Source organism: Rhipicephalus sanguineus, chromosome 3 (assembly GCF_013339695.2).
Source record: "Rhipicephalus sanguineus isolate Rsan-2018 chromosome 3, BIME_Rsan_1.4, whole genome shotgun sequence".
Taxonomy (NCBI): Eukaryota; Metazoa; Arthropoda; class Arachnida; order Ixodida; family Ixodidae; genus Rhipicephalus; species Rhipicephalus sanguineus.
The window spans coordinates 124,913,268-124,930,796 of NC_051178.1; the positions used below are offsets into that span (position 1 = coordinate 124,913,268).

General features: G+C 47.1%; 2 protein-coding genes across 3 annotated transcripts in view; one reads left to right on the plus strand and one right to left on the minus strand.

The window, feature by feature from the left end:
- Positions 1 to 261: 261 nt before the first annotated feature.
- LOC119387082 (uncharacterized) lies at positions 262 to 1,785 on the minus strand. The gene has a single exon (XM_037654385.2). It carries the CDS (start codon positions 1,572 to 1,574, stop codon positions 1,134 to 1,136), a length of 441 nt encoding a protein of 146 aa, XP_037510313.1. The 5' UTR covers positions 1,575 to 1,785; the 3' UTR covers positions 262 to 1,133.
- Positions 1,786 to 2,118: 333 nt separating this feature from the next.
- LOC119387083 (WAS/WASL-interacting protein family member 1) overlaps positions 2,119 to 17,529 on the plus strand; it is a 259,526-nt gene continuing 244,115 nt past the window's right edge. For both annotated transcript variants that reach the window (XR_007415390.1, XM_037654386.2), the window contains exons 1-5: positions 2,119 to 2,402; positions 4,485 to 4,708; positions 5,776 to 5,904; positions 10,607 to 11,253; positions 14,671 to 14,995. Coding sequence is in view for 1 of the 2 variants with exons in the window: in XM_037654386.2 (XP_037510314.1) it covers positions 4,540 to 4,708; positions 5,776 to 5,904; positions 10,607 to 11,253; positions 14,671 to 14,995 (1,270 nt within the window). In the remaining variant the exon portion in view is untranslated. The remainder of the gene's footprint in view (positions 2,403 to 4,484; positions 4,709 to 5,775; positions 5,905 to 10,606; positions 11,254 to 14,670; positions 14,996 to 17,529) is intronic.

Consider the following 17,529-nt stretch of genomic DNA (forward strand, 5'->3'; position numbering starts at 1 on the left):
ATCTCCATAACTTTCTGAATTAAGCAGCGTGCCTGTAACAGCAAACATGAACATCTTTTGGTGCTTTCAAGAGTGAAATGTAATGTCGCTGCAGAAGCGATTGTCGGACCTCTAGCTGGAAAATTCTGTATCCCCTATCTGGACCATGTCACTGTCGCATTCACTGCTGATAACTGAAATGCAACAGATCTTGGTCACGGTGGTTATTTTGTTACAATGCATGCAATGTCTGTATGACATTAAAGGACATTTTCATCAAGCAGAGAACATAAAATCTGAATGTTTTAATAAAATTCACACAACAAAAAGCACCTGCACAGCTGCAGAGCATGGAATGATGGTGCAAAAGAAAAGGAACACTTGAAAGAATTATGAATGACTCTAAATATATTAAACAAAATTTCATAAACTGACCGTGTCCTTCGAGATACATTTTTGTACATACAGAAAAGTGTACTTCCACAGTGCAAACAACAAAATGTAATTATACACATCTCGCGTGCTTACACAACACATGTGTTTGCTCCACAGATGCTATTGTACTTCGCCTGTGAGATTGCAAGAATCACCAAATACGTATTACATTTTTATACAACATAACTTGTGTAGTACAGTTTCAGACATATAGTTCTAGAAATGACCAAACAACAATCTGTTCTTTGTCGTGTGAATTGTATCAATCCTGCAACTGTACTGCCTGAGAAAACGGACAAATGTGTGGTAGCTGTACAATGCGAATACCCGGGACAGTGTACCACGCCGAAAATTTATACATGTGGTTTATCGATTGTAATGTCAGTACGAATGAAAGCATGAAACAAGGCTAATGTACGAAAAGGCTATGGAAAAAAAAAAAAAAAACAGCACGTGAAATGACGTAATGCTGCTGATGGGCGCACAACATAAATCTAACGAGTACGACCAAACGGGTAAACCAAATAGGTAACGTAAACGGTGAGTATTATGAAGCAATGCTCTCTTGGTCAATCGGGAACACAATAAAAACACTCGTCAACGGCATGTTTGTGTTGACTAAGCCAAGGCTTCGTACAGTAGCAAGGAACTATTGCACGTTGGGTCGTAAACAAATAAAAATAAAGCAAGGAGTCGGTGCGACAACACGTTAGTTCAAGTTAGACACTGGGCTTTCGCAAGGGAGTGTACTTCATGCGCGCTTTCTTCACAACCGGCGGTTTAGGAGCTTCCTCCTGTTGTGGCGCGCTCTCTTCGGGACACGGCCTTTTCGGGTTTTCCGCAGGCGCGCTGCTTTCTTGACCGGGTTCATCTCCTTTCTCACCACTCGGTCCAGGGTTCGGAGCAGTCTCGTTACTCTTGTCGCCGCCCTGTAGTTCCTGCTTTTTAGACTGCTTGTCCACGAGAGAGGAAATCACTTCGAGTTCGGACAGCGTCCGATCTATCAAATTGCCGATCATGTTGGCAAATTCCGGAGACTGGTTCTGGTTGCGGAGCGACTCGATCGCACTGGGCCACTGTTCCAGAGCGTACAACGACTTTCGGAAGGAACTGTTGGTGATTTGCGGGGATTTGGACGCCGATCCTTCGCCATCTGCCATGGTGACGCCGTGCGGTTTTACAAACGTTCTGTAGCGGAAATCGGGATGGAAACCCGAGGTGGCGGACGCTCACGAGTCACGGTTCTGATGCAGCCGCTGTCCCGCCCTGTTCGAGCCGTTTTTCACGAAATACCGCCGCCTGGACTCACGGAAAGCATTGCACACAACGAAACGACTACACGCGCAGCGTTCTCTTTTCGTGACGATTTCGGCTGGCTAGAGGATTGAACTGATTTGGCTTTATTTTCGACTTGACTTCGTTTTTGACTTCAATCATAATGATGTCGATATGCTTGACGGTAATCTCTAAGTCGCATCTGTGTTCGAAATCTCAAAGGCTATGCTTTTGTACATTGCAGACGCAAACTTATTGAAAGCTGAAATACGTCATAGCTACCATATTGGACGCGTCAAAACTGGACAGTTTTAGTAACAAAAATTAATATTGACTGTACTCAAACACAGCTTTATTTGACATAGCATGGTTTTAATTAGTATTTGTTAAGGCTAATGCAGACATATTGTCCAAGAAAGGAGAACAGTCCACGAGGGGGCTTCGCACTGGCCTTCTGCTTCAGATTTGTTAACATTAATTATAAACAACTGCGCCTCGCATATGTTTGTGTTACTTACGCGAAGGTTAGAGCTTCAATTTTTCCTAAAGTAACACTAACTGCGATATGACGGCTTTTTCATCCGTTTAACCGTGACACCGTGTGACCCAGCTTTAGTAGGCGTAAGCGGCCATTTTATCATCGGGGTGTTTTCCTTTTTCGCGGAAAGTTGGTCACCACCGACTCATCGCGGCCGAAATGACATAACGATAAGGTAAGTTCACTTCCCTTACGAACACTCCAGCGTCACTCGTTCCACCAAATTTCCCCGGGATCGAGTTTAGGCTCCCGTACTTAGTTTTTAAAGCGCTAACAGAAACCGTGAACACGCACGGATCAGTTTGTCCGTCCGTACCCAGCGAGCTGGGGGGAGGTTTTTTAAAAGCGATGCCACGAGATATTCGTGATCGTCTCCGCTTCACATCATGTAAGAGTTGTTCGCAGGTTATTGAAAGGTTCGGTGACGTTCGTGCTGACGTGAGAAAAACGTTCGCCGGGCCGAGGGAATGTGTACGGCTTCGCATGCCGGATGTATATACGTGACATCTTTTCGTGCTCTAGTGCGTCGCGAAGGGGTCAGTTCGGCCTAAAAGCGCGAAATCGCGAGTACCCAACAGATTCTTAGTCGCGTTGTTGACGCATAGGCAACCTTTTAGAGACATCGGTCATCTGTCAAAGCATCCCGTAAGCAACCACGAATACGAGTAACGCGTTCACAGGTGATACTGTTAATCGCGTGTCATGTAACTAATGTTTCACTTCCTGCTCTTTTCTTTCGTGAGTGTCGTAACGAAGTAGAGTGATAGCGCGAACGTTCAGCACGTACGAGCACCTTTTTATCTGCGTTGAGTTAACGACGGAAGGGGCAATGACGCCGAGTAAACATTGCCGCGGCAACACTCCCTGCATGTCATATCGCCCTTGCACCGATTGTTTCGCACCACTTCCGGATAGGCCGGCCGTATTGCGACCATTCGTCTGTATGGCATGATTGGCTGCAAGCGATATTTCTATCCCGTCTGGCCTGTTACTGGAACGGCACCTGCGCTCTTAGGTTATCGCTTTGGTTCCGGCGACAGCTACTACCGTCTTGCGCGTCACTGTGTGTCGTAATCGAGGGCGAAGATTGTTCGCTTGCCGAAGGAGTATCGAACAGTCGTCGCGATTGGGCGCTCTGCATGACTGATTGTGGTGTACGTGCGGTTCCAGTTGGGATATTAATGACGTCTGCTTAAGCGCTGCCGTTTGGAAACGTATTGGCCTCGTAAGTTCGTGACGATAAGGTACGCGGTGCGCCATTATGAAAGTAAGCATCAGATATGCCTTGTAGCATTGGTAATTTACTTCGCCCTTTCGCTGAAATCTAGAAAGTACCGCGAGAGGCAGATTCCTTGATCTGCATAGTGGGTAACAGGAAGCCAACCTTGCAATTTTGCCGGCATTGCATGAGTGCAGATCAAGTCACTAGTTGCCTGTAATATCGAGCATCATTAATGAGCGATGTTCAGCACAACTTCAATCGTGTGACTTCTTATCGGTGGCCTCAGTGGTTATCACAGAGCACAGTTAAAATGAACGCCAATTCAAACCAACGTAACTTTAACGCACCATAAATTTTGCCAACAGAAATTGCTTGATGTTGACCATTAGATAAATGTGTCAAAGAAAATATTGATGGTATCTACACATGAAAGCTCGAGCTGTAACATGTCCCGAAATGCTTATGTGATGTTTTCCTTTTTTAGTGGACTGCACTGAACATTCAACTGACCGTGTATGGTGAGGGCAGTAATCACATGCCAAGTGGTGTTGGTATGGCACATTTTTGTGCTAACGCAGCTTGCTTTGGTATTGTAGCTACCCCATGCCACCACATGGATTATCAAGTGCCACTTGCATAGTGCATTTAACAGGGGATGAACAAACTACTCACAAACACACACATTGTGTCGTTCTTTCGTCCCATGTGAGATGCGCTAAGGTACGACTAATATGATGCATAAAAGAACCCAACGTGCAACCATTCTCATCAGTGTAAACATCAGACGCTATTCTGAGGCACTGCATAATTTACTTCTACAAGAAAATATTTAGATTGAGGGCTTGTCGTGGTTCGTGGTACTGTGTTAAAACAGAAATTTCAGTGAAAGAAGCCAAGTGACCACCGGTTGTTGTTTGTCGTCTCTCATGTAGCTGTTGATTGCTGTGTAAGTTCCAGTTGTTTCTCTTCATTCTTCTGTGGACAGTACGGCCTCTGTGGGCCTATTCATATGTACTGCTTTTCTTTTTCTTTCAGGTGCACGCGTTAGTTAGCATGAGTTTTTAGTTGCGTGACAGCCACTGCCAGTGCCATGCCTCCACCACCACCACCTCCCCCGCCCCTGATGGGGGGACTGGGACCGCCAAAGCTTGGGAACACGGCAGCCACGCCGGACCGGTCTGCCCTGCTGTCGCAGATTCGTGGCGGTGCTACATTAAAGAAAGCGGTCACCAACGATCGCAGTGCACCTATAATTGACGGTAGGCCCTACACGTTCGTGTGCATATTCCTAAGCCGGGCTTGCTTTTTTTTACAGCAGTATCTGTTCATGACAGCCATGCCAAAAAAGAAAGCATGGCAGCAAGAACTGTGAGAAATGTGGGCAGTTGGCTGAATCGCAACGGCATGGCTGCACAATCGTTACCTTCAGTATATGAAATTCAATATCCGTTATGGCAGTCGGCTTTCAACATTTAGAAATAGGTTTGAAACAACATGGACTCGGAGAAGTTGGTGGATAACTACCGTAAAATCCCAAGCAAGCAAAGCACCCCCCCTTAGGGGATAATCCGATGAGATTTGGAGGGGGGCGCTTGCTTTATGTGCCAATTTTATGTGCCAAATCCTCAATATGATTATGAGGCACACCCTAGAAAGGGACTCCAGAATTTGACCACTTTGCGTTTTATTAATGGGCACCTAAATCTAAGTGCATGGGTGCTTTGTGCAAGCATGTGCGGTTGTAACTTTCTGAATGTTGTCGTGTTGTTATAGTGATGGCGTGAAAAGTGCGGGCTTGCAGTCTTGCTCTTTATTGGACACCCTGGTGCCCAGAAAGGCAGTCAACTCCAAAATAGCAACAGTCACATTGACAATATTAATCAAACCTGATTTCTGTTAGTCAAATTTGCCTGCTTCTTTTACAAGTCTAACCATGCATTCGAAATTATTTGCTTGTGTGCGCATGCATCCTCCATTGTATAACACTGTCAGTGCTTAGTAGCATGGTAAGACAACACTCTTAGTTTAAAAATTGGCAACAGTGTTGAGAAAATTTCAGATGCAGCGATATACAGTGCATAGTCAATTAACAATATACTCCTGAGTATGCTCCTCAAGGTGTTCATATGGCTCTTTCCATAAGAACACCTGTCATTTCAGTTTCGCACAAAGCAAAACTGAAAGACAAGAACTACCAGAGAGTGAATATTTGTCTGGGACTCTACTCGCTCATTTACAAGTTGGCTCTACTGTCTAGGAAATCTGGTTACTCTATTACAAACCTTCTCCTGGTACTTATGCGGCATTTCTTATGTTTTTACCATAGGTGCCAAAAAAGGAGGTTCATCGTCATCATCATCAAATGGCTCTGGAAAGCTGGGTGCCCCTCCCGGGTTGGCAGGGCTTTTTGCAGGAGGCATGCCGAGGTTACGACCTACAGGAAATGCAGCATCTGGTGAGTTTGTTGTGCAGCAGTGTTGCGACACTTCCCTGACGTGCACAAATTGCCTACCTCTAAATGCAATGACTTGTACAATCTACTCCCACCAATTCGACCTTCGCTCAATTCAAATGCACTGGAGCGGGCAAGAAGCCATGCGTTACTATGGAAGGAAAACTTGCCTAGTTAGAGTACAGAGCATACTGCTTCAGTTGTGCAGTAAAATCTCGTTACTACGACCATCAGATTAACAAAATTTTCAGAATAACGAATTTTTTTGAAATTCCCACCAAAATGCCTATATATTGCCAATGTAAAAAACTTTCAGTACTACAAATTTCAGAATATCGAATATTTCAGATTAACGTACGTAATTTAACCCTGAAATCAACAAGATGCTTCGTTATTACGAAGTTCGTGAATGTTTCGGTACGGAAATCACTGAAGCTTACACCTATCTTCATCTGCAGCAGATATGCGCTGGGAAACCCGCTTCACCGGGTGCAGCCATGTCGTAGGCTTAGTCCCGCTGTTGCCGCTGTTCTCACCACGTTTCCAGTTGCTGTGGTTTGGAGCTGTGAAGTTGAGATCGTGTTGTGTGGTCGCTTTTCTGGCAATGAGTTCTGGCCCCAGCGTTGAAAAGAAGCGACGCCAGTTTTCGCTCAAGGAAAAAGTGGACATTCTGACTGAGCTGAATGTTGGAAAAAAGCAAGTAGACATATGCGGGGAGCGTGATATCACGCTGTCAACAGTGGCAACGATACTGAAGGATCGAGAGAAGATCGTGAAATTACATCGAGAATCACAGCTGGGGGGGGGCTCCCTCAAGAAAACACTTGTGGCTGGGCAACTACCAAATCATCGACGACGCCATCCTCACATGGTTTAAGGATGCCAGGCAACACGGTGTGCACTTGTCCAGCCCTATTATTCAAGAAAAGGCGCGACAGTTCGCGGTCGCTTTGGACACCTCCGGCTTCGACGCAAGTGCCGGATGGCTCTATCGGTTCCGGCAAAGGAATGGCATCATGTGGCAAGTCGCGTGCGGGGAAGAAAAGGCGGCTGATGCCGAAAGTGCGATTGCCTGGCGGAACGAGCGCTTTCAGGAAATCGTCAAGTCGTTCAGTCCAGACGATGTTTTCAACGCCAACAAAACAGCGTGCTTTTATCAGCTGTTACCTGATAAGACAATGAACTTTAAAGGTGAAAAATGCAAGGGCGGAAAAAAATCGCGTCTCCGTGTGTCAGTGCTCTTCTGCCGCAATGCCACAGGCACGGAAAAACTCAAGCCTCTTGTTATTGGCAAGTCCGCCAAGCCTCGCTGCTTGAAAAACCTTGTCTCGTTGCCTTGCGACTATCGGGCAAATAAGAAAGCGTGGATAAGAAAGCGTGGACTGTTCAAGCAAATAAGAAAGCGTGGACTGTTCACGCAGTGGCTGCTGCAGTTCGACAATGCAATGAAGAAGAAACAAAAGAAGGTTCTTCTAATCGTTGATATGGCACATATGGTGAACGTGCGTTTGAGCAATGTGCAATTTGAATTTCTGCCCCCGAATTGTACGTCTTTGCTCCAACCTTTAGACCAGGGCATAATAAGATGTGTGAAGGCCGAATTTCGGAAGCGACTTGTGCAGTGCCTCCTCATTAACATACGACTGAAGCTGCCCATGGAGGTCAACATCCGTCAAGCCGCAGAAATGCTGACAGGGTCGTGGTGGAACGTCAAGGCAAGCACCATTAGCAACTGCTGGCGAAAGGCAGGTCTTCTCGAGACTTCGCTTACGCCGCAAGACTGCGAGCCTATGCCACGAGACTGCAATGACGAAGCGAAGCTCGACCCAGAGCTTTGGAATGAGCTTACCGTGAAGCTCCCGGTAGACGCTGCGGTAACCTTCGAGGATTACGTAGACAGTGACTGTGCAGCGGCTACATCCACAGAGCTCACCTGCGAAGAAATCGTGAGTCAAGTGCATGAGCAAGATTGCTGTAACAGTGACGAAGACGACGCTGGAGATGCAGAGTCTGGGACAACGGAAGAGACTATTTCCAGCTCGGATGTTGTGGTGTTCCTTGAGAAGTCCCGATCGTACCTCGGGTGCTGCAAGGATGTACCCGAAGACATCCTTAGGAAGGTTGCGGACATGGAGGCATACATGCACCAGCCCCTGCTTTCTACTCGCCAGAAGAAGATAACCGACTTTTTTAAGCAGTAAATTGTTTCCACTTGGTGCCCAGTGTTCTTGTTCATTGTTTACGCCCCAACACGTGCACCTCCTGCAAAGGTACGTTATTTTCGCTGTTGTGTGACATTACCAACATCATTTTTCAGTACTACGATATTTCAGAATGAGTTAAATTCGGCACTCCTGCAAAGTTCATTGTAACGAGATTCTACTGTAATTCAATATATTTGGTTTTTGTTGTGAGCTTCACTGAGAGAAAGTTACAGAACACACACACACTCTCTCTTACTCCATATTGCTGTCTTGAACCACAGAAATTAGACACAGATGTCATGAAGATATTCTGAGCATGTAGGTCCTCTCAGTTTTTTTAGTGTCAAGAACCATAGGAAACACAGTGAACACTTGCTGTAACAAAGTGAATTGGAGTCAATAAACTGACATAATTGAAGTAGTCAGTAACTTAATAAAAGTGTATGCTTATCGAGGTGTGGGTTCGAGCTAGTTGGTACTCCATGCTCTACTATTTGTTGCGTGAAAGATTTCATTGACGAAGAACGAAAAAGACACGGACAGGTACAAACTTCTAACTGAATTTATTATCAAGGCGGGACAAATATATATGTGTGTGACAGAACTGAAGAACCAACGACACAGGTGTGCAGTGTACTAGCACACACCAACTAATTACTCCCCCAGATCTAGCATTATAAATGTGGTACAGTAAAAGCTCGTTAATTCGGATTTCTAGGGACCGGAAAAAATGTCCGAATTAACCGAATGTCCGAATTATCGAATGGTCGAAATAAACACAATAAATGCACGAGTTTTTTCAACATACCTTTACTTAACAAAGTAACCGCGGATGCTTGTCTGTTTTCGAGCAGATATTCGCGCGGACACAATTTTTCTGAGCCCTTCAAAGTGCTCAGCAGCTTGCATGATGTCTGCAGTGTCTGCAAAAGTTTCACCCGTCATTCACGCTTTTCGGTTGGCACGGTAATCCACGGGAAGATTGTTGATGTTCAGCGTGGCTTTTGAACCTTTCCGATAACGAGAAGCGGCAAGCGCTCTGTTCCCGTCACGTTGGTGGCTAAAAGTACGGTTACTCGTTCCTTGCTTCTTTTGCCGCCGATACAAGGATCCCCTTACATCACTCTTCATCACTTCTTGTCGGGAGAGCCCATTATTCAGAGCACGCAAAATTTCTACTTTGGTGGTGAAGTCCTTGGCCTCGTACTTGGGCCGCTTCGCCGGCGTTGCCATCGGCGGAGAGCGCGGTCACACGAGAAGTCAGCACAAAAGCACCAGCAACAATCAAGCTAAAGGAGCCGTACTGAAACGTTCCTCGATAAATCGGCGATCAACGATGCAGCACTATATCTAGCCACCATAGCAGCACACCAACGGGAACAAAGCAACAAAACCCACACCGTACGCGAAAAAAAGCCGTTCAACCAGTCTCAATCCAAGCCAAGTCGATAATTGTTGTCCATGGCGATGCTGCGTTTGAGCTTCACTTTTGTTCCGAATTGTTCTTTTTTTTCGTTTTCGAGCCTCGCCAGCGACCCGAAAGTCGCCGACTTATCCGATTTGCGGTCAAATCTGTCTGAAATAACGAGCGCCCAGTCTCATAGAGTGATGCGTATATTTACAGGGACCAGATGACATGCCCGAATTAACGAGAGTCGAATTAACGAGCTTTTACTGTATAACAATAACATCCCTGTTATTTGCAACACCATGGGAGTTTAGAAAAGAACGTCCAAGCATCTTAGTGATGGCCGTGCTTGTCCCCTTATTTCTGTGATAAAAAGAAAAAAAAAACGTCACTTTAATCAGCTGCGAGCTTCTTCTGGGCGCAAGCATTCCCAGCTTATTGAACTATTATAGAAGTCCGTACTCATCATTGCTGCATTCAGTGCTGTTGCAAAGCAGCAGCAGGGACTAGCCATGTCTTGCCATTGTTGGTATCTTCTGACACTCTGAACTGTGTGGCCCAACACTGCATCTATTATCTCAGCATCCATGTCTGGGGCAATAACAAGTACATTTTTGTCTGCGAGCATGCACAAGCCAAAGATTGTCATCTTTCAGGTGCTGCCCAACTACTATTTCACGTACACTTACACTTGAGGATGCTGCACGAGCTGAGCGGGCTTAAAGACTTGATATTGCATGCATGCAACACAAGCTGTGTTAGGAATGTAGAGAGTCAAGAACATTCTCCACTGTAGTACCTATAGAAAATTGTGGGACTCCTTGGATTTTTCTCCAGCTTTTCTCACCAGGGCAAACGTAAGAAATATTTCATCTGCCAGACACTCACTGAAATTTCCAAAAATGAAAGTCTAACACCTCTGTGCAGTTCGAGAGATTACCATGGCATGTGTGTGCAGCACAACGATGAAATCGGGACATAAGCGTTTTCTGGTGGGGCATGGGTGTGTGATGGCAGCGGAATGTGCCATTGGTGTTTACTGCAATTAATCTGCTGCATTAAGTCATCCGTCACGTTTCCATCTGTGGTGCAGGGACAGGACAGCTATTTGCTTCAGGGACCAGTGTACATTCTTCCGGTCCTAGACAAGGCTTTTCTTCTAGTCCTGCTGTGGGTGGCTCGCACAAGCCTGCTGCTCAGCCGCCGCTGCCCAGTGAAACGCCACCAGTGCGCCGTGCGGCCCCCTCTCCCTTCCCCGCCGACGTGAGCCCTCGTGGCCCACCTCCCGCCCCTCCCCCGTCGAGCCACAAGCCCAACCTGAATGCCGTGGCCCCTGCAGCAGACTCCGCCCCGGCGGCTGGCCGCAGCAGGACGGGCCCTCCGCTCCCGAGCAAGCCGCCGGGGGTGACAAGGTCCGCCTCCCAGTCGAGCCTCGGGGGAGGAGCCAAGCAGCGACCGCTGCGTGCGCCCGCCGTCAAGCCCCCACCACCACCCAAGAGCCCCGCGGTGGTCACCACGGCAGTGAGCGTCGCAGCTTCCAAGTTTGGCACCATGGGACCATCTCATCACAGCAACCGGTTGGCAGTACCTGGTGCCGCCCCTCCTTTGGCCCGTAGGCAGAGCTTCGGTGCTCCGGACTCGCGGGATGGTGAGGCTCCGGTGCCCCAGCTCAAGCCAACGGGTCCTCCACCCCCTCCACGCAATGTCAGCGTGCCTAGCAATCTTCACCAAGCGCACAAGGTACCTCGCCTCGTCTCAGTCTTTCGCTTGCTTCCTAGGCGCAGTGTGCAAAGTCCTCACCAAATTAACAATGTTACTGCGCTAGAAAAGTCATACTGTACAATCAGACATCAGTGTAGCAAAACAGAAATGCTACAAGATCTAGGATTCTAGATGATGAACTGGCACCAGTCATAGCTTAAGATTGTCCCGATGTTTTGAGACCAGTTGAGTTCCTTCCTCGGGGGTCAACTGCATCGGCCAAGGAGGAGACATCGGGACCACCTTAAACTGTGCTGTGTGCCAGTTTAGCATCTAGAATTCTTCCGCCGAGGCAGAGAGATTTCTGTAGAAAATACAGTTAAACCTGGCTATAACGAAATTGACAAATTCCCGAAAAAATTCATTATCAACAGGTTTTCGTTCTATGCAGTTTCAGCATGAAAATTCAAAAAAGAAACGCACACATAAAACAAAAGGGGAAGTGAAGGCAGTGCTCACCCAGAACATTTATTTAGCTAGAAAAAACTGCTTCATTTTGCTCTATTGCTTGTTCGTGAGGGATGGCAATATGCTGAACGTTCGTAGGACATCAATACAACACTACTGTCATCATCTAGATGTGGCCTCCGAGATTGGTCAATTTCGGAGCCAGTCTTGGAGGCCATGGTCTAGCGAATCCGTGGCACGGCGCAAGATGGCAAAGCGTGTGGCGAGTCTACTTCCAAAGATCCGTCATTGTCACCTTGCCTCGGACAGCTTCTAGCAGCGCCTCATCTGACATCTTTTTGGTAGTGACGACACAATTGTCGGCATAAAAAAAAAAAAAAAAACCCCGCAAAGCTGCACGTCGTCAGGGGCAGCTCCATGCATGCCCAGTGAAATCACGCCCACGCACACGGCGTTGAAAACCAGTGAACGACATGGATACCACAGAATATTCGGAAAAGTGCTCTCCATATGCAGTGCGGCCCCACATATGCGGCGCGAACTCAAAGCGTCACGACTAGAGCTGTGCGAAAAGCAATATTTTGGGTGCGAAGCGAATTCGAATAATAAAGATTGAGTGCGAATCAAATAGAATATTTTTCGAATATTTCTGAAGTATTTTTTTAATACTTTGAAGCGAAATTATAGAAAAAAGCTGCAGAGAATCCTTAAGTATGTTCTTACGCAACAGGAACAATTACCAAGTCACAGACATGGTCAAAGAACAAATTTATTCCTAAGGGGGGATGCGGCTTTCGTATCGCGAAAACTAACAAAATTCGGTTTTCGAAAATCACATTTTCAGTTTCTGTAGTCCTTTTTCCGATTCCAAAATATCGTCACCGAAAACTACGTAGAAGTGCGGTAAAAAGTTTGTTGTGCTTGCCGAGGTGTCAAAAATTACTGCAGAAATCGCTAAACAAAAAAACTGCGATAAAAAAAATTATACCTCCACAACGGCGCAACCGGGCGCCACCATCTTGGGCTTGTTGGAAAGAGCATTTCTCCATCTTCGAATTTCTCACTTCAGCTAGGTCCTCCATTCAGAAAAAAAAGCATATAGCAAGCAAATATTTGAAGTTTGTTTCGAGGCCTTTCATTGGCTGCGTCCACCATGTTGCTCCAGCATGCCTCGCCATTGGTCCGATCCTCGCTCCGGGATTGCGTCGTCTGCTGCTTGCACGTCGCGAGGTCACTTGTTCTGTGTTCACAGGTTGAAAATCATTTAGAATATAATTACGCTTTACTTTGGCAGCTGCAAGCGGAAGCTCATGCATCAGATTACGATAGTGTACCGCGCTCGTCGCGAACATTGCGGACTTGTGTCTTGGACAAACTATTCTGCGTATGAGCATTTCGCACCTCGCGATGAAGAGCATCGTAGGACGACTGTTCGTACTTGCTATCGAGCATGACGTACTACTTTGAAACATCGGGTGCGGCATCCACGCACATCGCAGCTGAGCTTACCTGCTGGGAGTCGTAGCTGGGCCTAACTCCGCTCACGGCGCGTATGTACGAGATGAATCCGAACTTTGCGGGCCAGAACATCGCGCTAGCGGACATGCGAAAGCGAAGAAGCCGCAATGTGTTTCATCGTAAGCAATGAATCGCATCGCCCACTGGCTCCTCGGGACTGTGGATGGGCATTTTACGCATCAGCAGCGGACCCCCCGGCAAGCTCGTCACGCAGCGATCGCTCGGGGCATCGGTGGAAGCGTCTAGCAGTTTCGCACGTTGGCGCCTCAAAATGCAAGACCAAGCACGCTGCACGGCAATTTATCGTCTCTATATTTATTTTCCGTCATTATATACTATTATATTTATTTTCCGAAAGTTCGAATACTTCAAATAGTAAAATTTTGGTGCGGATCGAATCGAATAGCAAACACTATTAGAGAAATATTCGAAAATTCGAATATTCGCACACCTCTAGTAACGACAGAGCAAGGTTTTTTTTCTTTAGTGGCTTTGCCTGGTCTCACGTTAACGAAGTGCACTTCAGATACTTTTGCAACAACCAAAGAGTGGTGCTGCCAATGCAAAAGCCGTTTATAATAATAATAATAATAATAATAATTATTATTATTATTATTATTATTATTATTATTATTATTATTATTACTGTTATTATTATTATTTTCAAAGAAAGCCGGTGCAGTTAGCGTGGTGGCACCCACGAGTGGCTGGATGAGGTTTGAAGGGAGGGGGAAAAGGGCACGCCGGCACATGCGTCCTCAGTGGCAAGAAGACCGGCTTGTGGGGCGCAGGACCACCTGCCCTCCTCGCGCACACCAGCACACACAAACGAGCGCTCACTCTCCCCTCGTAGTCGCCAGGGCTTTGCGCTCCGTTGTTGTTGTGGCAACTGCAGTAGATGCATGCGGCTCATGCCCATGCCAAAATGACAAAAATCTGGGTGAAGTTCCTACGTTGTCAGCGGCAAAAATTCATGATATCAATTGTGCCTCCAGCTGCCTCTTTGTTACAAAGAAGTTGAAAAAACATGTGCTTCTATGGAGTAATGGTGGGTAATACAAACACTTCGTAATGTCGAGGAATTCGTTGTGTGGAGGTTCGTTATAGCAGGTTTAACTGTATCTACATTTAGAATATAGCATATAACGAAGTCTACGTCGTGTTTGTCTATGCCATTTCTCTTCGCTCATCCTTTGTTTCGACACTGCTAATTACATAAGAGGAACCAACTAGCCCAATCTCAAACATTGACGATGAAGTAGATTTAAAATTTGGTGGCCCATGTTTTATATTCGTGAGTGTTCTCCTGCCATAGAAATGCTGAAAATACAGGATCTGATAGTATTAGTTATATTTCATAACGTTCAGCGCTTGCACTTGCTGTGACAAAAGTTTAGCTTGATGCAGAGATTCTAAGCTTAGTAGTTGTTATTGGTTGACGCTCTGGTTCTCTTCTGAAATGACTGCCAGGCCCGTGCGGTCCCTCCCGCACCCCCTGCACGTGGCCAGGCGCCCACTGGGCGCCCACCGCCTCCGCCAAGGGGACGAGAGCCGCCTCCGCTGCCAACCAGTGCGCCTCCTCCCTTGCCCAGCACCGGGCCCCCTCCCTTGCCGACCAGCGCTCCACCCCCTCTGCCTACTACTGCACCGCCTCAGCTGCCCCAAAGGGGTGCCCCTCCCCAGCCACCTCACCAGACTGCGAAGCCCACCGCCTTGGTGGCCCCCACGAGGCCGTCACCCACACCCCCGCAGAGAAGCTCCTCAGTCAGGAACCCTGCCTCGGCCTCCTCTTCAGGTGAGTGAAAGGGCCGTGTTATGCCACCATGACCACCTGCTTGCATACGGTTCTCAGCAAGCACATATTACTTTGCTTTCTAACCTTGTAATAACAATGTTGAAGGGGGAGTTGAATTTACTTCATTATGAAGATTTTACATTCCTACTGCCCACATTGCTCTGTAAAAGGGATGGAACTACTGTATGTTCAGCACAGTCGAATGCCCACAAGATTAAGGATGCTTTGGAGCAAAGAAGTATGTTATTATCTTCTCTGAGTCTTATTTAGGTGGTTGACTGCACTTTTTACTTCCGTTGCCTCCAGTCTATTCCCTTGTCATTGTGCGCACCGAAGTAGCGACACAACAAATCCAGCGCATCGAGAGTCTGCATGGCCATTGGGACGTCCGTATAGTAAATGTCACACTTGTCACTTTTCTCGTCTTCGCTTTCAACCCGCATCATATCTCGTACGCTGTGTTCCTGTGGGTCATTTGTGTTGTCGCTCTGTTTCTCTTGCGAAATAACTTTAGCATCAGCAAGGGCCTTCAATGCAGCACGAAATTACAAAAGCACTGAATCAGTTTACAGCACTAAATCATTGTTCGAGAACTTCATTGGCATTAGTTTCATAATAATACAGTAATACCTTGTTAACTCGAAGTAGTAAAAACCAGAAAAATTTTCGAGATAAGCAAAATTGCGCAAATTCCATTGAGAAGTCCAGTTCTATCTAAAAACGTTATCGCTACTGACCAGTTTCTTAACAGGAATGCCTAACTGGCTTTTTGTAAAGGTTTTAAAGAAAAATAATGACGTACCAGAGCTATCAACCAGCTGTGTTTTCCGGCACTGCCTTTTTATTTAGTGCAGAAAGACCGAGTAAGGCTGGTCTGCTTCGCAGTAACACTTGCACTTAGCAAAGCTTTCTCGAGTTGCTTAACTTATTGCATGTGCCGATCATCCCCGCCACTGCACTCAACTTTATTTTGCATCAAGTGAAGCATGTTTCTTGTTTCGGCTGATGTTGTCACCCCTTGAGTAGCTGCGTCGACACTGCCGCAATCACCGTGTGTGATGCCACATTGTTTCGCTTAAGAAAATGGTCAAACCAGCTGATGTTGAAGGTGAGGTACTCATTGTTTCTGCACTTGCATTCGCAAGTTTACCATGGTCATCGCTTTTGGATGGGGAAATATGTGAGCTATACCATCCTCTTTAAATTGAAAGTGATTGACTTTTCCGAAGAAAATGGAAAACGAGCGGCTGGTCGGAAGTTCGAGGTTTATGAAAAAATATCTGCGACACTGGTACTCCAAAGAAAACAAATGCTCAGAGATGTGCTTCCCGAGGCAAGCACAGCATATTCCTGGAGATAGAAGACTCACTTTTGTAATACGTAACAGAGACGCGGAGCAACGACTACGCTATTTTGACGGAAACGCTGTGCGTGAAAGCCTTCAGCATTGCACGAGACAAAGGCATTCCGGACAATGGCAGCGTGCAGCGGGTGGATTTGGTACTTCATGAAGTAAAAGAACCTTTTTCTTCGTCATTGCACAGCGATGTGCCAACTAGAGGTGTGCACGGGCTCCGGGTAGCCCGAAAGCCCGAGCCCGACCCGGCCCGCGGGCTGGGCTCGGGCGGGCCGACGTATTTTCACCTCGGGCCCGGGCCGGGCTCGGGCTACTTGGAGTTTTATCGGGCCGGGCTCGGGCCCGGCGCAAAGCCCGACTCAAGCCCGAAATATAGAGAATGAGCGGGAATTGTTTTCCAGCACGCATGCAGCGCCTTTTACGCAACCGCCCTTTACCGCTTTGCCTTTCCATTCGCTACTTTAAACAAAAGGGGAGCAGGTAAAGCACTGCCTCTGTTGCACTCCGACAAGCAGACAAGTAACACCACCTGAGCTATAGTGACGGCATCACGCGACTGTTCGCGTTGGATTTAAGGCTAAATCCCATATGAGTGAAAATGCACGCGACAGCGATGAGTGACCCGACGTAGATCGCCTTCGTGCAAGCTGACACTTGCATGGGCATACCCCATACACGTGACGGCTTTGGCAAGCGAACTCCATTGTTGCTGGCATGAGACCGTCTACTTGTATAGCAAAAGTGCCGCGCTGTCGCAGGTATGCAATGCAAATAAAATATTTGTTGCATGTTGGTATGTAAAACGTTTACCGTTGTCTCGCAGTATTTTTATATGCACGTGAATATTATTACGTTATTACGTTAACCTTCAAAAACCGGGCCGGGCCGGGCCGGGCCGGGCCCGGGATTGTGTTTTCGTACGTCGGGCCGGGCGGGGTGGGCTCGCAGCCCTTTGCTGTCGGGCTCGGGCGGGCCTTCGACAAAGTCAGCGGGCCCGGGCCGGGCTCGGGCTCGGAAATACGGCCCGTGCACAGCTCTAGTGCCAACGTCTGCTGGAGGAGTATGAAGCGAGGCTGCTTTCGTTTCAGAAATTTATTGTCAAGAAGCACAGCAAACATGAGTACTTGCTCTCTCCAATTGGAAATGCAGATCAAACACTGGTTTGGTTTGATGCACC